Raw genomic sequence first — 23,875 nt, 5'->3', positions numbered from 1 at the left:
AGGGTCAAAACCTTCCTTTTAGATAAAGCATATAGTTAGACTGGCCTAGATTATTCTGAGCTATCTCTCTAGTTATGCTGCCATAGGCGTAGGCTGCTAGAGAACATACTGACAATTTTTCCTCCTTCTGCATTCACCTGCTACTCTCCAATTTTGCATTATTTGCTGTTATTTTAGCATTTAACTTTATATTCTGTTTTTTCTTGTCATAGAAGCTACACCTGGCCTGGTGTTCTGTTTAACTGACACCTTTTTGGAGAAGCATCGGCTGAGCTACTGCTGCCAACAAATCAATGTTCTGCTTCATTCAACAGATGATACACCTGGTCCTGTCTTTCAGTGTTTAACCCTATTTCTCTCCTAGACATAGCTACTGGCTGAGCTTTTACTGCGACTATGTGCTCTCTTTTATCCTATAGACTTGAAAACTGGCTCAGAGCTTTTCTGCTTACCTGTTTCTCTCCTAGATGAAATCACTAAAGGAGCTACCACTGCCATTAACTTTTCACTTTTCTTTAAAATAGAAACTACTCCTGAATGAATGCTTCTGTGTTTTTTGTGTGTGGATGGTCCGTCTTTTCAAATCCCTACTCGGTTGTGGCAGACCAGCACTCACATCGAGCCAGATTCTGGTTCTGCTGGAGGTTTTTTCCTATTAAAGGGGAGTTTTCCTTGGTGCTGTCACTACATGCACAGATGACACCACTGTTATTGGACTGATCCAGGACAGTGATGAGTCTGCAAACAGACAGGAGGTGAATTGGCTGGTACACTGGTGTGGTCAGAACCACCTGGAACATAACCCACTCAAGACTGTGGAGATGATGGAGGACTTTCGGAGCACACCCTACCCATAAACCCCCCCTTTACCATCCTCAGCAACACTGTATCTACTGTGGACCACTTCCGGGTCCCAGGAACCACCATTTCTCGAAACCTGAGATGGTCTTCACACATAGACAATGTTCAAGAGAAGGCCCAGCAGAAACTGTACTTCGTGAGGCAACTTAAGAAGTACAACCTTCCACAGGAGCTGCTGGCTGTCTACTATACTGCCATAATTCAGTCTGTCCTGTCTTTGTCCATCTCAGTGTGGTTTGGCTCATCCACAAAACAGGACAGGTCCAGACTGCGATGAACAATCAGGTCTGCAGAGAGGATCATCAGGGCTGAACTTTCCTCTATCCAGGACCTATAAAGGTCTACGTTCAGGAAAAGGGCAGCTAAAGTCTCTGCAGACCCCACACACACTGTTTAGACTTTTACCTTCAGGTTGGCACAACAGAGCGCTGCTTGCTAAAACCAGCCACCACAGAGACAGTTTCTTCCACCAGGTTGTTTCTCTGATGAACATTTGACAGCCAGAGTCCAGAAGCAACAGCACGCATACTTGAACTGATCTTACATTACATTCTATTGTACAGTCAGTTGTGTATATATGTACATTTAAAAAGTTATTCTTTATTTCCACTTTTATATATATAAAAATAATCCTTACTGAGAGCAAAGTGTACTGAAGTCAAATTCTTTGTTTGTCTGTACAAACTTGCAATAAAGCTGATTCTGATGCATGCTCAATATGAGGGATGGATGCAAAGTCAACGACACAATACAAGCGACAGTCCACTGTCGCTGGATGCTCATCCTGGAGGAGTAAATGCTGCAAGTCAGTGAGTCCATGCAATCTGCCAACTTTCCTCAGACAGAAAACTTTAAACTAATTTGATTAATAAATTAAACTTTACTGCATTATTTAATACTCTAGGATTATGTAACTGAGTTGGAATCTGTATGACTGGTGTAAACTTTTTTTTTCTTTTGTAAAGTGAGCCTTGAGACAAGATTAGTTGTGAATCGGTAGTAAATAAACTGAAATGAATTGATGATATTCTAATTTATTGAGATGCTTCTAGAATACCATAGTGTCCATCAGCCATAACATTATGACCTTAATCTGTACTGGATAATATTGAGGGGGGTGGGATGCTGTTGCCACTTGGGGGCACCGCGGATCTTTAGAAATTAGGCAAACGTAAACAACAAATAAAAAAAGTCTCATGTTGCAACAACATGAGGAACTTTGCTCGTTTTTGTTGTTTAGTGGTTTCGTTGTTTGCTTTGTTTTGACCCTTAATAATACTTTTAGGAAGTTAAACCAAAACACGTCAGGCCAGATTACTTTTACGGAGGAGGACTTGCTCTTATGTTTTCATTGTGACCTTTCCTGAGTTTTTGTGTTGAGCAATAAGGAGGAATGTTTGTGGGAAAGAAACAGCTGGGGGTGGGGGTTGACTCAAAGCGTCGTCTTCCGCTGTCTTCCATATCTTGGGAGAAGTGTTCATATTCGCCTCCTTCCATAGAGCCCCGCCCCGGTCCGACTGCACACCTGAGCAGCCGCAGGTAAAGTCGAAGCGGACCTCAGTGTGTCTGCTTACTTACAAGACGCGAAGAAGACGGGGGTTGGAGGAGGTAGAGGTTCCGACTCGGAACTGTGAGTATCTGTGATTTTCAAGCTTTTTCTGCGACTTCCGAGCCGACTATGAAGTCGAGACTTCTCTGTCAACTGTCAGTCGAAACTGCTGAAAGCTTTCGTTTACGTTACGCATTCCTTTATTTCTCTTGCATATCGGGTGATTTTGATGTATATTTGCTCAGTAATAACAAAACAAAAATTAGATTAACAAAACCCAATCTGTAGTGATGACAGACGTGCTAAAGTAGGCGGGGTGAGCGCAGTGATCCTTCGCTCAGTTTCACAGTAGGCTATATATCGTTTTTTAGATCTTTAAAGGGGAGAAAAATGCGCCGTTACCAGGATTTAATGTGCTAAATTTAAACAGCATCCAGAACAATATTTAATGTATTTTTCTTGGCGAGGCTGTAGTTGTTGCTGGATAAAACGGACAGTATGGGAGAGGCACCGGCCAGAGAAGATTGTACAGTGACACGATCAGCAGAGGTATGAACTCCCGTTTATGTATGTATGTAAGTGCAACTGTTTGTTTTCTTAAACTTTTCTCTGGATCAGTATGTTGGCTCATTTCTTGTGGATGACTGCTGTTTGGATGATCAGATGAAGCAACTGCACACACAACTGAAGTACTTAAAGGTGAGCCCTTTGCTGACATTTGAGTCATAGTTGTGAAAATAACTAATGCAGAGCTTGTTGTCAATCAGGCATGCGAGAGAAGCAGGCCAGTGACCCTAAAGTTCTCCCTCAAAGGGGTGAAGATGTATGATGAGGATGACATGGTAAGTGTGGTTGTTTTGTAAAAAAAAAAAAAAACATCCAGTATAACAACTTGCTCCAACCTGTTTCAGTTACAGCTCATGGCTTGATTTTCGGGTTTACAGCACTTTGTCCTGACCTGCATCGTTTTAAATGTGATTTCAAACAAATTAACCTTTCTGTTTCTGTTTGTGTGCATCTGTGACATCTTCCTGGTCCAAAGACCCTCCTCATGGCCCATGCTTTGCGAAGAGTCTCTCTGTCCACTGCCCGCCCAACAGATGCCCAGTTTGCCTTCGTCTCCCATAACCCAGGCAGCACCGATGGTCAACTTTACTGCCATGTCTTTAAAGCAAGACATGCACGGGCGGTAAGGAATCTCTTCACATTCACTGTAAAAAAAAAAAAGGGGAATATTAAAAGGTTGCTCTGTGCATTTTCAGAGAAATTGTGCGAATGTATTTTAGGAACTTTTGTACTTGATATTAGCAGATTCAAACTCATACAAGATATAAAACTTTAACCTGCTTTAAACATTAACACTTTTCAGTAGCTTGAGTAACAAACATAAAGACATTTAGAAATTACAGACAAATGTATTTGATTTCAACCAGACACTCAAGTAATTTGAAAAAATGACAAGGAAACAGCTCCAGATGGCTAACTGGCAACATGGGAAGCCTTTTGGATTGGATATGGATTGAATTTTCACCAAAGGCTGCAAGGATGAGTTCTGGCTACTGGCACCACTTTGTATGAGAGATGTCAAGTGATATAATTAACATGAGGGGGCATGCAGACTGTAGCAAAAACTGCATATCATATGATAACCTCTGATAATGGTCTTCTGCATAGAGAATAACTATGTTGGGGCATAACCTGTAATTTTGGAGAGAACATTTGTCACCCTGAAGATGACACATCTGAGGTCCACAGTGTTTTTATCAGGAAATTGCACAAGTTAAAACAACTTGGTTTGTTTTCTGTAAAAGATTTGTGTGTCATATTGAAGAAGATCTAAAACAAAAGCCAAATTCAAAATCTTATATTGAGGAAGAACGGACATAAGAGTTGAAATCAGATATTTGTACACACTGTATAAAAAATATTGGGCTTTTTTTCCTCTCTGCTTGACATTAAATCAGAATAAACCTTTCCTATTTAGGTCAGGTAGGATTAAATTATTTCTAAGAGAGATAATTTTAATAGATTTTCTTTTATTACTTCCTTCAGCGTCAGAGGTTTACATACGGTAAGGCTGTTATGCCTTTAAACATTTTGGGAAAGCCCTGGTGATTATGTCATTGCTTTGTAAGCTTCTGGGGTTCAATTAACAACATTTGAGTTCATTGGAGGCACATCTTTGGATGTATTTTAAGACAAGATCTCAAACACCCTTCTTCCTCCTGTGACGCCAAAAATAGATTAAAGAAAGCAGACAAGATATTAGGAAGAGGAGTGTGGACTTCCACAAGTCTGGCTTATCCTTTGGTAAAATTTCCAGATGAGTCAAGGTACTACGTTCATCCGTTCAAACCATTTTCTCCAAGTATAAACACCATGGGAGTGTCCAGGATCATATCATTTGAAAGGAGAGGAGTTCTGTGTCCATAGAAAAAAGCAAAATACTTTGTGAAGATGCCATACAAAGGTCGTAAGAGAGCATCATCCGCTGTCAGATAATTCTGGTAGCAACATGGGCTGAAACATCACTCAGAGAGGAAGAAGCCACTACTCCAAAAGCACCAGAAAAAGTCAGATAACTGTTCGCAAATGCACTTAGGGGCAAAGACACAAAATTCTGGAGACATGTCCTGTGGGCCGAAGAAACTAAAATACAACTATTTGAAGAAAGAGGACACTGGAAAGACTGAGAGAACCATGCCAACTGTGAAGTCCAGTGGCAGTGTCATGTGTGGATGGCTTGCATGTGGAACTGGTGCACTTGACACAGTAGATGGATTCATGAAAAAAAGCACATTATGTGGCAATATTGAAGCAACATCTCAAGACATCAGCCAAAGTTAAAGCTAGAGTGCATCTGGGTCTGCCAAATATTAATGACCCTAAACCTACAGTCATTTTAGTTACAAATAGGCTTAAGGACACCATGGTCAATATTTTTAGAGTGGACATCATAAAAGCCCAAATCTCAAGGTAAAGGTGAAGGTAACATTAGTCAAGTGTTTTTAAAATACAGAATTACAATCAGTAGTGCTTTATTCTAGCGTTAAAACCAGATTCATCCAACATAAAAAGACCAGAATCTTAAAAATGAAGTTTTAAGACCTGTGCTGATGCCTATGATGCCTGTTTGTAGATGCATTGTGCTTCAGTTAGAAAGCAAGAAATAGCAGCAGCACTGGGCATAGATAAACAGTTGCTGTAAAGTCATAAAACCTCCAAAAGCATGTTGTTTTAACAGTGAACCTGCACACATTTACACAGTTTGACTCAACCTTCTCCACTAATGTCTGCTTTTTACTATTATTCTGTAGTCAATGAAAACACCAGTTATATATGAACGATCACTTTATGGGCAATCTTCTGTTTTACAAGAATTTATATAAAAATTAGTTTGTCTAAAATAATATATTTGTTTTCAGCATCAAGAAACAAAAAAAGTGTTCTATTATTAATACAGTAGTATGTAACAATTTAGCCTTCCAGGCATAATGATCCTAATTAATTTTCTAGTATGATAATAATGCCACAAATATCCAATAAATGGATATTTTTCCATCCCATACTGTCAGGCCAACATTTAAATTATTTTTCTAAGAACCAGATGGTTACTATAATTATGGGAATGAGCTATCTCTGTAGTTATGCTGCTATAGGCGTAGGCTGCTAGAGGACATAATGACCACTTTCACTCTTTTGTGTTCTTTCTTTCTAGATGAAATGACTAAAGGAGCTACATCCATTAACATTTACTTTTCCTTCCCATAGAAAGTACTCCTGGATCAGTGCTTCTTTGTTCTCTTTGTGTCTCTGCTCTGTTCTCTCAAACCCCCAGTCGGTCGTGGCAGATGGCCGCTCACATTGAGCCTGGTTCTGCTGGAGGTTTCTTCCTGTTAAAAGGGAGTTTTTCCTCTCCACTGTCGCTACATGCATGCTCAGTATGAGGGATTGCTGCAAAGTCAACGCCAGTGATTGTCCACTGTCTCTACATGCTCATCTGGGAGGAGTGAATGCTGCAAGTCTCTGACTGGATGCAATCTGCTGGGTTTCCTTAGACAGAAAAGCTTTCTATCCAATTTGAATAAATAACTAAATCTGACTGCACTGTTCAATGATTAGGATTAATTGGAATATACGTACCTGACTGTTGTGAAGTGCCTTGAGACGACATGTGTTGTGAATTGGCGCTATATAAATAAACTGAATTGAATTGAATTGAGTTTGGGAGAACCTGTTACACCTGGCTCCTGAAACTGCAAATGACTGAATCATGAGTTAATCATTGGTTTCAATGGTACTGTGGCCAGAACAAATGAGAGTGCAGATTAAACAACATGCTCTGCACGGTAACTGGAATTGGCTTCCGGCACCCTCTTCAGATGTTTCAACAGTCTTTTTTATAGCTTTTAGTAATCCTACTTTCCTCCCAGAACTTAAGAAATCATACAAAATAGTCTGTCAGAATCAGTTTACATGTTATAGGCTGGAGAACCAAGGAAAAAGCTGACAAATGAGATGAGTCATGTCTAAAGTATGCCATCCTGGTACCAGTAGAGCTCACCTGTTTAGTTTTGTGTCTGCCTTCCCTCTTACAGGCCCAATTCCTGAACCTGCTGCTCTGCCGATGTTTCCAGTTGTCTTATTTGGAGAAACATCCAGAAGAAGCACAAGAACATTCCTCTGGGTCATTGCCTCAACGTAAGCCCTCGCTGCTCAACCACGGCTTCCCTCTTAGCGTCAGCGCCCTGGTTTCCTTCAGAAGAGCCCCCTTTCGAGGATTGCTGTTGAGCACAATGGTGTGGAACCTCACCTCTTCATTCTTACCTCGACTAAACATTTATTTAAATTCTGAAATAATAAAATCAATAATTTACACAAGACGTGCAAGACCTGCATGAAACGTTTTGTGTGTTGTTTGACACATACAATTCTGAAAATTACAATTTGCTTAACATGTTATTTATTTGTAATTAAATAAAGCTTGGTTATATACAACCCTCAAGGTTTAAGTTAGATTTAGGTGTCTCAAATTGTAACCACATGCACCAGTTACTTTTTTTTTTTTTAGCAATCGAAGAAGTCCTCCAATGACCTTCATGGCACCCAGGATGAAGTTTTTTCACCCTTCACTCCCTCATTGATGCGCAAGAAAGTCATCCGCACCAAAGGACTACGCTCTGGGGCTTACCGCTCCTTCACTTTCACACCACTCAAACAGCTCAGCGTTCAGGAGGACATGAGTGTGTCACAAGGTGGGCCAAGAGTTCACAGAGCTCTATCAAGAGTCAAAGAAATGATTAGGTAAAGCAGATCCCTTGGTTTTATGTGCAGGGCTGTCAATCACTGTCGTGGTGCATTGTGGATGATGAAATCTCACATGGGTTAAACATTTCCTCGAAGCTCGTCACTGTTTGGTTTACTTTAACAAATGTTACTGTGCAGAACACACTGGTTGCCTTTCAACACAAACGATACACATGGCATAAAAGAAATCCAAACTGACTACGCATTTTCTTCTTATGTTTAAAACAGAAAAAGGTCAAGACAAAGTGCCAGTGAGGAGATCGCGGGCTCCAAGCTTAGCCGAAACAGAAGAAGCATTGGCTCAAGTAGTGTGGTGTTGGGCTGGTCTCGCAACGCAAGTGTCTCAAAGTTCTTAAAGTATCTTGCCTTCACTGATTTCTTTATGTCATTAATACATCAGTGGTTTTCTCTCCTTGGTTGCAGTGACAGCTGCTACTCCCTCCTTGCAGATGATGTTCTGGGATCATACCTTTTGTGCCCACATCCTAAAAAACCTAAACATGGTTCTCTCATTATTCGCTTCCCCTCTGGCCTGGTCACCCACCTCATAGAAAACCCTCGTAAAGGGAAATTCATGTTGGAGGTAATCGTCATAACTTATGGTTGCTTTACTTGTTTGTTACTAAACTGGGATATTAAAAATGTACACAAACAATGGTTAAATTGGCACGGTTACCTAATTGGTACAGTGCTTTGAAAAAGTATTTTACCCCTTATAGATTTTTTTCTATTTATGGTTTACATATAACCTTGGTTAATACAAAAGTATTTTTGTAAATGATATTTTCATTTATTAAGGGAAAAAGCTATCCAAACCAACCTAGCTGTATGTTGACATAGTTGCAAGCGTTTTGCAAGAAAAATAGAAGGAATTCTTTTCATTTTTCTTGAAAAGGTTTAAAATAAAAATTAAAAAACAACACTGCAAAATATTTCCAATCTTATTGCTAATTTTAATTGTGATTTTTGTTTTTCTTTGTCGCAGAAATGCAAAACAGAATTCAGTTCCATTGCTGAGCTCATTGAATACTACTCAGTGATCCTGGATGAGCTGCCTTGTCAACTGAGCTGTGCACGGGTGAACCACTGTTATGAGTGGGAGGAAAATGCCAACACAAAAAGGCTGCAAAGCTTTACAAAAGCCCAACTAAAGCCAGAGTTAAAAGTACCCCCCAAAGGGAATGAGTATAAACCCTGAGAGAAGTGAGCTGCCAACCTTAGAGGAAACAAAATAAGAGACACTTTTCTATTTCTTTTGCACATTCTTTTTTAGAATATAAATCACATGGTATAAAGGGGACTTTTCACTCACTGTAAAACACATTGTACCTCAGCGTTGGCACTTGTACATGCTCTGTATCCACCAAATTTCATCTTGGTACTTATTTGTCAGAGGTAATATTGAGTGTTTGCAGCTTTTATGTCAAGTCAATTTTAAAAGTATTTTACATGCCTGTAAGGCATTTGGATTTTAAATGTTTTTAGATATAAAACTTTTAACGTATGGACTTTATGGCAGGGCCTTAACTTCTCCTTCGTTTTTTAAATTTTTCCTCGATCTTCTACAGATGTTACCTCAGTAAATAACCATGTTTGTTTTTATCGTGTCTACACATTACTCTGTTTAGAAGACCAAATGCAGTGTTCCATATTATTTTGAGTTTATTTCACATTGTGTACAGTTTTTTGTATCAACGTTTAGAACATATCTACATTATTTACAATAATAGGAGATTTCTGATTCATCACGTCTGCTGAGCTGTGTACCATGACCAGTCTACATACAGGTTTTATGTCCATTTAACAATAAATCCTGGACTCTCTTTTCAGTCCACATCCCAACATAAAATGTGTCCTATTCTTTACTTTTTTGCATGCTTGACAAAAAAGTGTAGGGTTACAGCTTCATTGTCGATGAGTTATGAACCCTTATCCAATGTGTATGTGTACTTCAAATTAAACTGAAGCTTCATTTTTGTTTCTGTATTTTTATAACCATAAATGAAAGCAACCTGCTTCTGTTATTTAGTTTGTCAAACTAAATGTTTACAGTTTATTTAATGTTTGGGGAAAAACATTAAGGCCCTATATTTAACAGTAGATGAGTGGAACATGAAGGGAGATATGGTGAGAATGGGATCTACACTGCCTGGCCAAAAAAAAGGTCACACACTAATATTACGGACTGCCTTTACCTTTGATTACAGCACGCATTTGCTGTGGCATTGTTTCGATAAGCTTCTGCAACGTCACAAAATTTATTTCCACCCAGTGTTGGATTAATTTTTCACCAAGATCTTGCATTGATGATGGTAGAGTCCGACTGCTGCACAAAGCTTTCTCCAGCACATCTCAAAGATTCTCAATGGGGTTAAGGTCTGGACTCTGGTGGCCAATCCAATGTGTGAGAATGTCTCATGCTCCCTGATCCACTCTTTCACAATTTGAGCCCGATGAATCCTGGCATTGTCATCTTGGAATATGCCTATGTCATCAGGGAAGAAAAAGTCCATTGATGGAATAACCTGATCATTCAGTATATTCAGGAAGTCAGCTGACCTCATTCTTTGAACACATACTGTTGCTGAACCCAGACCTGACCAACTGCAGCAATCCCAGATCATAGCACTGCCCCCACAGGTTTGTACAGCAGGTACTAGGCATGATGGGTGTATCACTTCGCCTGCGTCTCTTCTTACCCTGATGTGCCCATCACTCTGGAACAGGGTAAATCTGGACTCATCAGACCATATGACCTTCTTCCATATGCTCCAGAGTCCAGTCTTCATGCTTCCTAGCAAACTGAAGCCTTTTTTCTGGTTAGCCTCACTGATTAGTGGTTTTCTTAAGGCTACACAACTGTTCAGTCCCAATCCCTTGTGTTCCCTTCGCATTGTGCGTGTGGAAATGCTCTTACTTTCATTATTAAATATAGCCCGGAGTTCTACTGTTGTTTTTCTTTGATTTGATTTTACCAAACGTTTAAGTAATCGCCGATCACGATCATTCAGGATTTTTTTTCTGGCCACATTTCTTCCTCAAAGACGATGGGTCCCCACAATCCTTCCAGTTTTTAATAATGCGTTGGACAGTTCTTAACCCAATTTTTGCAGTTTCTGCAATCTCCTTAGATGTTTTCTCTGCTTGATGCATGCCAATGATTTGACCCTTATGAAACAGGCTGGCATCTTTTCCATGACCACAGGATGTGTCTTTCGACATGCTTGTTTAAGAAATGAGAAGCAACTCATTGCACCAGTTGGGGTTAAATAATGTGTTGCCAGCTGAAACATAATCGCCCATGCAGTAATTATCCAATGGGAGGCTCATACCTATTTGCTTAGTTAAATCCAGGTGGGGACTTTTTTTTTTTTTTTGCCAGGCAGTGTATTTAAAAGAGAAAAAAAAGTGTTCTGAAACAATTTTAGCCTGAACAGTACCCTTTGTTACAAAAGAGGAAAAAGCAAATGACACCAGCTTTATTGCATTGATATTTAAGGTCAACATACCTTTTAAGAAGCTTATCATACCCTAACAATCAGTTTGAGTAAATATCTTTTGATAATGTACTGTGTGTGATCAGAAGATGGAAGCTTGTATTGCTGTGGGTAAAGGCTTTTTGCATTGCATGAGAGATTACAGAATTTGTTTTAGATCACAATGCCATATTCCTGGGGGAAAATGAAAAACAAGAAGTATATGGATATTGAAGCTAGGTGGGATTATTTTTGGTTATACATTTTTTATGAACTATGTATAATTTGTAAACTTGGTCCTTTGATCAGGTACGTTGAGTCAGATAATTGCAAAGATTAATCTCTAAACCATTTAAAACGAGTGTTATCACGAAATAGTAGAATCCCATAGATGTAGGTGTATCTGCACACCTTGCAGACTTTAGAATTGATCAGTCACAAACCACAGTGTCAATGTATATACCAAAAATCAACTGATGTGATGCATGAGCATTTCTAACCCAAGCAAAAATAGTATAAGTGGGGTTGCACACTATAGTTTGAAAATCTTTTCTAAATTTTCAACTTGTTTTGACAATTACTGTTAAGGTGATTAGATTAAAAAGAAATAGAAATCCTTTAAATTGTTTTACCTACAAGATTTACATTAAAAATATCCAAGCTGAAGACATGTTTTATTCATGCTTCACAGTTGCCTGACCTTTTGACTATTTGTCAGGTAAGTGATTTATTTCTTCCAATCGCTGCAAAGGTTAGAACAGCAGTCAAAAAGCATTTCCTGGAAGCTTTATGGCAATAGATCCTAGAATTGTGATAAATATTCTGTTTGGGGTCACAGCTTTTCAAATGTTCCTAGACATGGCAATTGACTGAGTTTAACTGTAACAAACTATATGTGCTCTCTTTCAGACTAACCTTGAAAACTGGCTCAGAGTTTATCTGTTCTTTCTTTCTAGGTGAAACGACTAAAGGAGCTACATCCATTAACGTTTACTTTTCCTTCCCATAGAAAGTACTCCTGGATCAGTGCTTCTTTGTTCTCTTTGTGTCTCTGCTCTGTACTCTAAAACTCCCAGTCGGTCGTGGCAGATGGCCGCTCACACTGAGCCTGGTTCTGCTGGAGGTTTCTTCCTGTTAAAAGGGAGTTTTTCCTCTCCGCTGTCGCTACATGCATGCTCAGTATGAGGGATTGCTGCAAAGTCAACGCCAGTGACTGTCCACTGTCTCTACATGCTCATCCAGGAGGAGTGAATGCTGCAAGTCACTGACTGGATGCAGACTTTCTATCCAATTTAAATAAATAAATAACTCTGACTGCACTGTTCAATGGACAGGATTAATTGGAATGTATGTACCTGACTGTTGTGAAGTGCCTTGAGACAACATGTGTTGTGAATTGGCGCAATATAAATAAAACTGAATTGAATTGAATGTTCCTTTTTGCGTCCCCACGCAATACTTTTGCGTTCTCACGCAATAGTCTTTGCATTATCTTGCAATACTTTGTGGGATAGTTTCCAAACCAGTTAACTGCAAAAATGGAACAAACACTACGGGCGTTTTTGAGATTTATTGAGTTTTATTTTGAAATCGGCCTTAAATAAAAGGATCTTCAATAAGACTTAAAGACAGTTATTATCCACAAGCTGTCAAACTACTGAACTCTGGACAATAATACTGCATGAAACCACATCTGTGACACTTTATTTGCCATTTGCTGCTGCATGATCTGTACTTTTTTTTGCACGCCATTAGTGCTTTTGTTATTCATAGTGACTTCTTCTTATCCTAAGCATTTCATCGCATTGTTGACTGCGTGTTAACCTGCATATGACAAATAAACCATACCAATGCTACACTGCTCAAAAAAAAGAAAGGGAACACTTAAACAACACAATATAACTCCAAATAAATCAAACTTCTGTGAAATCAAACTGTCCACTTAGGAAGCAACACTGATTGACAATCAATTTCACATGATGTTGTGCAAATAGAATAGACAACAGGGGGAAATCTTTGCCGATTAGCAAGACACACTCAATAAAGGAGTGGTTCTGCAGGTGGGGACCACAGACCACTTCTCAGTACCTATTCTTTCTGGCTGATGTTTTGGTCACTTTTGAATGTTTTTCCACTTTAATTTTGTGTGTGACTCCAAATCCAGGCCTCCATTGGTTAATAAATTTGATTTCCATTGATGATTTTTGTGTGATTTTGTTGTCAACACATTCAACTTTGTACAGAACAAAGTATCCAATGAGAATATTTCATTCATTCAGATCTGGGGTGTGTTATTTGAGTGTTCCCTTTATTTTTTTGAGCAGTGTATTTTATTGGAATTTTCTAAGATAGACCAACAGAAAGTAGTTCATACTTGTAAAGTGGAAGAAAATTAATGCAGGGTTTTCAAAATTGTTTTACAAATAAAACTCTGAAAATTGTGGTGTGCATTTTGCATTCAGTCACTGCGTTTACTGCATTTGCATTTACTGTGCGAGCGAACGCAAAAGTACTGCGTGGGGACGCAAAAGAGAAAAAATTCCCCCATGCTCCGTACCGTATAAATTAGCCTATCCTAGAATTTCGTAAAAAAAAAAAAAAAAAACGCTGTAACTTTCCTAATTTTAATCTACATTTTTACATGCAACGCTTCTAAATATTTGTTACATACCTAGCATAATAACACCCAAAACGACCTGCAACTATAGCCTACATCTGCTGTCAGTAGCACCTTTATTTTTATTTATTTGTCTCCCCAAGGCAAAGAACAAAGTAGTTTCTAAGTACCTAATTGATGAATTCTGGGGAACGTGATAGAGGGAGCATTTGGAGAACAAATTAGGCGATCCTGTCCAGAAAACGTCGTCAAACAGAGACATATAAACGGTATTCAAAAAGTATAACTATGCTTCCTGGTGTAAAAGAAATAATTAATAGTCGGGACTTACATGGCTGTCTTCTTTTTTTTCCTCGTCTCCAAGATGGCCGCCGGGTTCGGCCGCTGGTCCAGCGCCACAGAAAGAGCGCCAGCGCTGGTCCTTTTAGGTTGCTAGGTAACAATAGAACGCTACTAACAGAAGAACAGCGACGGAGAAGCAGGGATCCAACACAGTCCATCTAACGAGGTCAGCTAGTGTATAAATGTCTTTGTCTTCTTCACTTTAACCTCTGTATCAAGAAGGAAGTTGATATAATCCTAATGGCAGAGCTCTGTACCTTCTGACTCATATTAAGTATCTATAGCTATTCAGAAGACCATTTTTCCTCCTCTGTTTTTAACTCCATTGTCACCTGCTGTGAGCTGTATGTTAAAAAATGGGTTCAGAGTCAGTGAAGGTGGTGGTGAGGTGCAGGCCCCTAAATGACAGGGAAAGGGCTCTCAGCTCCAAGATGGTGCTGTCTATGGATGTGCACCGGTGCCAATGCTTCATTAAAAGGTCCAGGACAGTGGATGAACCACCCAAACAGTTCACTTTTGATGGGACCTACTACATTAATCAATCTACTGAACAGCTGTACAACGAGATTGCTTATCCTTTGATTGAGGTGAGCAGCTTAAAATGTATGATTGATAAACTTTATGAAGGTCACATGTTTGTTACTTGATACTGCCAGTCACCTCAGGATCGCATCAAAGTCACAGCTGTGTTTGGGTCTTTAAACACTGATGTATTTACGGCAGGGTGTTACTGAGGGATACAATGGCACAATTTTTGCCTACGGGCAAACTGGAAGTGGCAAATCTTTCACCATGCAGGGTGTGTCTGAGCCTGAAGCCCAGAAAGGTGTGATACCACGAGCTTTTGAACACATCTTCGAGAGCATTCAGGTATGTTGGAGAGCTCTTTCTAGCCATGCCTAAGATCCAGTTTGTTGTTCTAGCCTTTTCTCCGTGCATGTAGCACACTTAGTGCTAGTTATTGTTCAGGCTTGCCTAAGCTGTCTTTCCTTAGGAAGAGTAACCGTGCTTCATGTTTGTTTGCAAGATAGTGTGCTGAAAACACAAAATTCCTTGTGAGGGCCTCTTACCTGGAGATTTACAATGAAGAAATAAGAGACCTTTTGGGAAACGACACCAAACAGAGACTTGAGGTTAGTTTTTGTTTTTTCAACAAATTTGAATGTATATGTCAATCATTTCTTCCTGTTACAGCTAATAAAAAGCCAAAATGCAGTTTCTCAAAAACATTATAATGTATTAGATCAATAGCAAGAAATGGTTTCTAAGTCAGTAATGTCATGCTATGGTTGGCAACAGTGACTGACACCAATCACAAGCAGGGTAAGTCAAAAAAATGTCACTGCTTTAGAAGCTGGCTGTTTAAAAAGAGCTGTATGCAAGGATGTTAGTGGAAAGTTAAGTGGAAGGAAGAAATGCAGTTGAAAAAGGTGTGGAAGCACCAGGGATATCCACAGTCTTTTGAAGATAGTGAAGCACAGCTTATTAAAGGGTTAGGGGGAGATTCACGGGGTATCACCTGTGGCTGTAGTTAGTGCTTCAAGAGCCACCACAAACAGATGGGCACTAACTTTTGCATTCCTCATTTTAGCCATTCCAAAACCACATGCAATATTTGAAGCATCTTGCCTGCAGGTAAAAAGGACGTGAATGTTGCTCAGTGGTCCCAAGTTCTCTTTATAGACCAAAGTTCATTTAGCATTTTATTATTTAGAAATGCTGGTTTTAGAGTCTGGAGGTGGAGAGGCATAGAATCCCAGTTGCTTGATATCCAGTGGAAGGTTTACACAGTCAGTAAAGATTTGTGGACCCCAGTCATCTGCTGCCGTTTGTCCGCTGTGTTTTATAAAGTCAAAAGTCAGCACGGTCGCCTATTAGGAAATTTCAATGCACTTCATGTTTCCCTCTGCTGCAAACCTATATAGGGATGTCAAATTTGTTTTCCTATGGTACATGGCACCTGCCCACACTGCCAAGTGTTCTAATACCTGGTTTAATGTCCCTGCTTTCACTGTGCTTAATTGTCTAGCAGGCTCACCTGACCTACTCCCCATAGAGAATCTTTGGAGTATTGTCAAAAGGAAGAAAAGAGGCATCAGACCCAATAGTGCAAACAAACTGAAGGTTGCCATAAAAGCAATCTGGGCTTTCTGAACACCTCAGCAGAACCATAGACTGATCACCTCCAGGCTACAAAAAACATGAATGCAGGAATTTATTCAAAAAGAACCTTAACCAAGTACAGAGCGTTTATACATTACAATTTAACAGGATACTTTTCAGTAGGCCAATATTTCCTTAATAAAAATATTTTTTGTTGCTTTTATCAGTCAGTCATTTTCTACCACTTATTCCATAGTGGGTCGCAGGGGAGCTGGTGCCTATCTCCAGCAGTCTATGGGCAAGAGGCAGGGTACACCCGGGACAGATCACCAGTCCATCGCAGGGCAACACACAAACAACCATGCACACACTCATTCATACACCTAAGGTCAATTTAGAGTGACCAATTAACCTAACAGGCATGTTTTTGGACTGTGGGAGGAAGCCGGAGTACCCGGTGAGAACCCACGCATGCATGGGGAGAACATGCAAACTCCATGCAGAAAGACCCCAGGCTGGGAATCAAACCCAGGACCTTCTTGCTGCAAGGCAACAGTGCTACCAACTGCGCCACCGTGCAGCCCTGTTGCTTTTATATATTATAAAAATTTTCTGGGAAAGTGTAATTTTAGATTTATTAGTTGTAGCCAAAATAATCAAAATTAACAGAAATAAATGCTTTAAATGTATCACTGTCAGGGTAATGGATCCACAACACTCATTGCACATGTTGCCATAGTAACATAAAAGCCCACTGGTTATCCAATTACTTTAAGGTCAAGGTGTTTTAAGAGGATAAAGGAGTTTTATTATGTGTGTATTTTTATTATGACTTCTGAATGCCTAGCTGAAAGAGCACCCGGAGCGTGGGGTCTATGTGCGGGACCTCACCATGCACACGGTGCACAGTGTGGGGGAGTGTGAAAGCATCATGGAGCAAGGCTGGAGGAACCGGGCAGTGGGCTGCACACTGATGAACAAAGAGTCCTCACGGTCCCACTCCATCTTCACCATCCACTTGGAGATCTGCAACACTGGTAAACATGCACACAAATAAACAAAGTCTTTAACTAAGCCCTGACTCATTTCTGTTAGTTTAATCTGACTTTACTGTTCTAAAAACATCCTGGAAATATCTATAAACCTTGATTAAACCTTGATTACAAAAAAAACAACAACAATTTTTTGGTTTATTGTTTAGTGATAGATCAGAAAGATGACTTTTTCTTTTTCTCTATCAACCAAATGTATAGATGCAGCTGGCCAGGACCATATACGAGCAGGAAAACTTAACCTTGTAGACCTCGCAGGAAGTGAGCGTCAGTCTAAGACTGGTGCCACTGGAGAGCGACTCCGTGAGGCCACGAAGATCAATCTCTCCCTCTCAGCCCTGGGCAATGTCATCTCTGCCCTGGTTGATGGCCGCTCCAAATACATCCCCTACCGGGACTCCAAGCTGACAAGACTGCTGCAGGACTCTCTGGGAGGAAACACACGAACCTTGATGATCGCCTGTCTCTCGCCTGCTGATAACAACTATGAGGAGAGCCTGAGCACTCTGCGCTACGCAAACCGGGCCAAAAGTATTCAGAACAGACCTCGAATCAATGAAGACCCTAAGGATGCTTTGCTCCGAGAGTATCAGGAGGAGATCAAGAAGTTACGGGCCCTCATCTCAGGCCAACTTGGCACCTTTGACCTTTCAGGTAAGGAATGGATTCTGTGACCAGCATTTTTATAAAAGAGCTGCAGTGCCTTGATACATATTTGCCCCCTTACAGTTTTAATATCAAATAAATCTAACCTGAATAAATACAAATGATAATTACATTTATCAAGGGAAAGGCTATTGAGATCAACCTAACCCTATGGGAAAAGCTAATTGCCCCTAAACTTAATAATTGGTTGCACCACTCTTGTTGGCAGCAGCTGCCATCAAGTGTTTGTGATTACTGGCAATGAGCCTTTTACATCACTGTGGAGGAAATTTGACCCACGCTTCTTTGCAGAATTGTTTTAATTCAGGCACATTGAAGGACTTTTGTCACCTTAAAGTCACCTTAAGTGAATTTAATCCACTCCAAAGGTTTGGTTTTGTTTTGAACCATTCAGACTTGCTGTTGTGCTTTGGATCATTGTCCTGCTGCTTAACCCAAGTGCACTTGAGTTTATAATCCAGATATGATATCCAGACATTCACCTTCAGGATTTTATGGTAGAGAACAAAACTGATAGTTTCATCAATTACAGCAAGTCGTCTGAGTCTTGACGCAGCAAAGCAGCGCTAGACCATCCCACTACCCCCGGCGTGGGCGACTGTTGGTGATGTCCTTTTTCAGAATCCTCATTTAAAACCTTTGTATTTACTCAGTTTATCTTTGTTTGCTATCAAAATATGTTTGATCTGAAACATTTCCATGTGACAAAGCAAACCAGCTAAAATCTGTAAGGTATTGTACTCATATTTTTGAATAATTCAAATGAAGACTGTAGAAGAAATTCTATTTACATTTTTTTCTTTTTCTTTTTCTACAGCTCTTCTGTCAGGTCAGCCCACAGCTGCTCTTTCAAGATTGCAACCCAGCACTAATGAAGCAAAGAAGGAAAAGATTAAAGAGGCAAACAGAGCATTCCCACACCAATATATCACTGTACATTGAAGCAGCCATTGTACAAGAGCTAGTTGATTGATGGTTCTTATTCCACTGCCCCCGCAGGAGTACGAAGAGAAGCTGGCAAAGTTGCAGGCTGAGTACAATGCAGAGCAAGAGTCCAAAGCAAAGCTGCAGGCAGACATTACTGCTCTGCGGTGTTCATATGAATCAAAGCTGTCTAATTTGGAAAAGGCCCAAGCCAGCAGGGGGAGCTGTGACTCTAAGAATGGTAAAACAGGAACATCTCTGCCTAATCATAAAGCATTGTTCCTGTTTTAGTGGATGAATATGCTCCTCTTTAGTCAGTTATTGTGTGTGTTGCTACATTTATAATTAATAACATGCTTCTTTCTGACATCAGTGAGCTCCTGCTGTGTAGCCGAAGATGGTGAGAAAGATCATACCCCCAACACTGATTACATCAGCCTCTGTACAACTACTTCACCAAGAAAGGTATGCTCCTTCTAACATGACCAATAATGATCCAAAAAAACGTTAAAACACTGAGAGTAAGCAGTAAAGATAAAACATTGAATCCAGTTTCTCTTTTGTATGCCGTCATGTTGCTGGGGCAGCTGGATGTGTCTTGTGCTGAAGTCAGTGTCCAAAACGATCCGGATGGAAGCGAGCTCACAGACTCAGATGATACAAACTCAAACGAGCCTCTGGACCAGAAACATGTTCTGGAGAGGTATGTGTGCTATCACTGTAATCACAAAAACACAATTTTTGGGAACATGCAAAATGCCTTGAGTTTTGTTTTCTGACAAGTTTATTATCATTAGTTTTTCACTTTTTAATTATATTATTATTAGTATAAAATTAATCTTTTGTCTTGTTTCCAGTTGTATTATTTGTACTTTATTTATTGACACTGTTCTTATCTTATATATTGATATATATGAAAAATCAAGGCCTCTTTATATATATGTATTTAACACCCTTTTCTCTAAAACCCCTGAATAAAATCCAGTGCAACTGATTACATTTAGAAGTCGTCAAATTACTAAATTAGTGCTGCTAATTCCCCTTGTGTGTAATATGATCTCAGTATAAATACAGCTATTCTGTGAAGGGCTTTGAGGTTTGTTAGAGAACATCAGTGAAGAAACAGCATCACAAAGAAAGAGGAACATACCAGACAGGTCAGAGATGGCACGATTGCAAACCTAGCAAGACATGGCTGCCCTCCAGGCCAGGCAGGTAGAGCATTAATCAGAGAAGCAGCCAAGAGACCCATGGGAACTTCAGAAGCTGCAGAGACCCACAGCTAAGGTAGGAGAACCTGCTGACAAGACAACTATTGGTCATGCACTCCACGGATCGAATAGTGGCAAGAAGAAAGCCATTCTTGAAAGAACAAGTAAACTATTAGAGCAGGCATGTGGAAGAAGGAGCTCTGCTCAGAATAGATCTGAACTTTATGGCCTACACTCAAAAAACTGTGTGGTAGAAAACAAATACTGTGTAACTACTGAAACAAGCAGTCAAAGGTACAATGGAATAGTTTAAATCAAACCATATTAATTTATTCAAGAAAAACATACCACAAATAACTTACTGCTGTAGCTGCAGTGAAAAGAGGTTTCATAAAGTATTGAATCAGGGGGGGCTGAATACAAATGCATGCCAAACTTTTCAGATTAGTAAAAAATGCATCCATGTATCCTTTTCCTTCCACTGCCCAAATATGCAGGTGTTGCTTTTTCACATAATTCCAAATAAATAAATTGAGGTTTGTAGTTGTTGTCTTTCAAGACTACAGATACTGGAACAGGAGGTAATTGGAGGGGAGCAGGCAAGGAACAAAGAGTTACAGCAGAGACATCGGCAGAGGAGGCAGTTCGCTGATCAGCGAAAGGCCCAGCTCATCCACGCACTGTCAGAAGACACTGAGGAGAGTGAAAATGTGTTATTCAGTGTGTACAATTCAATCCAGGAAGAGGTTCATGCCAAAAGCCAGATACTGTCCAAAGTCCAGAGTAAGGTGGGTGACCGTAGCTTTAGGACTTGAAGAACTTCTGTGAAGTTTTAAAGGAGTGAAACCTGAAGCTGATTGGACATTTGGTGTGTTTTATTATTGCATCCTAAAACATGTTTGTATTGAAAGATGTATTTGCATCACATATTTAAAACTGGGTGCAGAATGAAATTATAAATACCACAATTAAAATGTTATTTGTAGTGGATAAATTCTTTTTTTTAATTTGTTTGTTTTTGAAGAATTGTCCAAAATTAAACCAAGATCACATTAATCTATTGTAACAGCTGAAAGCAGCCAAACTGGAGATTCGCGACCTGCAGGCAGAGTTTGAGCTGGAGAGGAACGGTTATTTGGCAAACATTCGCCAACTTGAGAGGGAACGCCAGCTGCTGAACAGCCTGCTTGAGCGTATGGTGCCACTAGTGCGCCGAGACTGCAACTACAGCAACCTGGACCGTGTGAGGAAAGAAGCTGTTTGGGATGATGATAGCGCCACCTGGAAGCTGCCAGATGTGATGGTGCAGAAAACAACACTACCTTCAGGTAAGGAATATAATACCGTGGCATGGTGATCATTTAAATATATGTCAACTTACTAGTATTTAACTTAATCCAAATGTGAAGTCCATTTCCATTTAAAGATTTTTTTTCTCGGCTCAATCTTCTTTTGTAGGAGTGTCTCCAAAGCCTTCACCTCGCAGAGGCTCAGGTTGTGATCATGCAGAGTCGTTTATGGTGTGTGCACTTTATAGATAACCTTTGACATCAAATACATAATGCTACTTAAAATGCTCACTTTAAAACACAAATATACAATTGCATTACATTGTGTCTTATAGCAGGTTGAAGAGGACAGATACAAGGAAATGCTGGGTCGCAGTGACAGCGAGAATATCGCCAACAACTACTTTAAATCAAGGAGAGCCAGTCAGCTGCTGGGCGGTGATGCTTCTAAAGATCACGGTGAGCCAATCATCAATACAGATAATAAAAGTGACACTTAAACAGATCAGAGAACTAAATTGTTTCAAGCAGAATGTTAGTCTGTTTGAACACAGTTTAAGAATGATTGTTCTTTTTTTTAGAACATTGTAATGACGCTACAATATTATTTAAACCAAATCAGCTTTTTTAGAAGGTCGCGTTTTTTTTAAACTACCTTTATTGCTACCTTTAGGTTTAACACATACATTGAAAATAGGTCAGGGATAACTGTAATCCACTTTACTGCCTTTTGTTTGACTCCTTTTCTCTCATCTTTTCTCCTTCCCTGGTGAACTCAGTAGGCTATCAGTCTGTGAACGGTTCCAAGATGAACCCCCCTCCCAGATCAGACACCGTCCTGCCTCGGCCTTTTCGTCTAGAGTCTCTGGAAGTCTCTGTGTCCAACGGGAAGGTAAAGCGCAGAAAAGGCAAGTCTCACACCTTTAGTGAAGGGACATGAATGGACTCTGGCACTTCAAACTCCAACCTCATCTCACAATCATTGTTTTTTGGCTTAAAAGAGTTTGTTAACTGTGATAGATCAAAACATTTATTGCTAGCAGTCTATTGACTTTGTTTTGCAAGCATTATCTGAAAATATAATCCTAGATTTTTTTTTCATTTACTTAAAAGTGTGATTTGCACAGTTAAGATACTACGACACTCTTAATTACTGCGAATTCCTTGTTAATGTTTAAATTTGATTTACATTACGTTGTGATTCAACAAGGTGTCAGGAAGTTTTGTTTTGAGATTATGGTCCACATTGATGTGTTGAATGCACATCCATGATTAGAAATCACTGCATCCCAAAGTGGCTTTGGAGGCCATTGGAATATAGTAAACTCATTGTGATGCGAAAATACAGTCTGAGAGAATCTCAACCTTGTGACATGGTGCATTATCCTGCTAGAAGGAAACATCAGAATATGGCTACACTGTGCTTTTAATGAACGGTCACGGTCAGCAGCAACATCCAGGTGGGATGTGTTGCTTTAATGATGCTCAGCTGGTAACTTAGTTCGAACTAAAGTTAGTGTGCCAAGAAAATATCCAGGAAATCCAACCTGTTAGTGTCCAATTTTGTTTAGTCCATGTGAATTGTGTCCTCAATTTTAGCTAACAGGAGTTACACAACTTGTAGTCTTCTGCTGCTAAAGCTCATCTGCCTTGAGGTTATGATAGTATTCAGCATGCTTTGGTTGTCGCCAGAGGTAATTTGAGGTACTGCTGTCATCCTATCATCTCGAACCAGTCTGCCCATTCACCTCTGACCTCAACAAGATATTTTTGTCCACACAATTGAAAAGTCACTGAAAAGTTTGTATGTTTTTCGGACCATTCACTGTCAACCTAAGAGATGGTTGTGTGTGAAAATTTCTACAGTTTCTGAAGTACTCAGACAAGAACAACAACCATGCCATGTTCAAAGTCAATGTAATCCTCCTCCTTTCTTGTTCTGATGCTCCATTTGTCTAAATGTGTTTAGTCGTTGGCTTTGTAATGGTGGAATCACTGTAAGTTAAAAAGTAACTAAACATATATGTACCTAATAAAGTGGCCAGTGAGAATATCTTGCATGTTGTCGCTAGTGTTAAGTTTGCAGGAGGTGCACTTTTTCCCCCACAACGTGAACCTGCTTGTTTCTCATACTGATTAATTCAGTCCTTCCTGCTGATAACTTCAATTCAAAAATACTTTATTCATCCCAAAGGGTTGAATAAAATGTAGCAGCTCATTTTATACAGGCTTCTTCAAAGAGCTGTTCTTCTGTGTTCAGATCAAATTCAGCATTTTTTTTAAGAAAAAGTTGTTTCAAATTACTAGAGCTGTGTCAGTTTCAAAATGTGATGCCTTTCTTCTGTTCAGACATAAAAGACCCAGAAAGGACCCTACTTTTATTATAACTTGGGAATTATAGTGGCTTCAATACTAATACACAAGCTTTTCAGTCATTCCAGTAAGATAAATGTAAAGAGTTGCATGTAAGGGGTATCA

At 39.7% G+C, this 23,875-nt stretch overlaps 2 protein-coding genes and 1 long non-coding RNA gene across 11 annotated transcripts; 2 read left to right on the top strand and 1 right to left on the bottom strand.

The window, feature by feature from the left end:
- The first annotated feature begins 1,873 nt into the window (after positions 1-1,873).
- sh2d5 (SH2 domain containing 5) lies at positions 1,874-9,689 on the top strand. 4 transcript variants are annotated; one of them, XM_047348210.1, is made up of 10 exons: positions 1,888-2,491; positions 2,885-2,959; positions 3,029-3,109; positions 3,178-3,252; positions 3,453-3,599; positions 7,009-7,209; positions 7,482-7,665; positions 7,946-8,051; positions 8,141-8,300; positions 8,703-9,689. In XM_047348210.1, the coding sequence occupies exons 2-10, from the start codon at positions 2,909-2,911 to the stop codon at positions 8,913-8,915; spliced, it is 1,218 nt and encodes a 405-aa protein (XP_047204166.1). In that variant the 5' UTR covers positions 1,888-2,491; positions 2,885-2,908; the 3' UTR covers positions 8,916-9,689. The 4 variants fall into 4 exon arrangements, with proteins under 4 accessions (XP_047204167.1, XP_047204164.1, XP_047204165.1 ...); XM_047348211.1 differs by lacking the exon at positions 8,703-9,689 and having other exon boundaries at positions 1,874-2,491; positions 7,482-7,714; positions 8,141-8,203; XM_047348208.1 differs by having other exon boundaries at positions 1,880-2,491; positions 7,482-7,714; positions 7,946-8,300.
- On the bottom strand, positions 3,487-14,267 carry LOC124857094. The gene is made up of 3 exons (XR_007035503.1): positions 14,142-14,267; positions 6,975-7,194; positions 3,487-3,621 (listed from the first exon to the last, which is right to left on the bottom strand). It is a non-coding gene; the product is annotated as an uncharacterized LOC124857094 (long non-coding RNA).
- Positions 14,268-14,495: 228 nt separating this feature from the next.
- kif17 (kinesin family member 17) lies at positions 14,496-23,450 on the top strand. 6 transcript variants are annotated; one of them, XM_047348207.1, is made up of 14 exons: positions 14,496-14,739; positions 14,876-15,022; positions 15,184-15,285; positions 17,103-17,292; positions 17,509-17,961; positions 18,791-18,873; positions 18,973-19,138; positions 19,271-19,362; positions 19,485-19,600; positions 20,668-20,896; positions 21,178-21,436; positions 21,567-21,628; positions 21,736-21,856; positions 22,180-23,450. In XM_047348207.1, exons 1-14 carry the CDS (start codon positions 14,509-14,511, stop codon positions 22,335-22,337), a joined length of 2,409 nt encoding a protein of 802 aa, XP_047204163.1. In that variant the 5' UTR covers positions 14,496-14,508; the 3' UTR covers positions 22,338-23,450. The 6 variants fall into 6 exon arrangements, with proteins under 6 accessions (XP_047204163.1, XP_047204162.1, XP_047204160.1 ...); XM_047348206.1 differs by having other exon boundaries at positions 21,733-21,856; positions 22,177-23,450; XM_047348204.1 differs by having other exon boundaries at positions 20,653-20,896.
- Positions 23,451-23,875: the final 425 nt, after the last annotated feature.

Source organism: Girardinichthys multiradiatus, chromosome 20 (assembly GCF_021462225.1).
Source record: "Girardinichthys multiradiatus isolate DD_20200921_A chromosome 20, DD_fGirMul_XY1, whole genome shotgun sequence".
NCBI classification, from domain to species: Eukaryota; Metazoa; Chordata; class Actinopteri; order Cyprinodontiformes; family Goodeidae; genus Girardinichthys; species Girardinichthys multiradiatus.
This window is presented reverse-complemented; position numbering and strand designations above follow the sequence as displayed.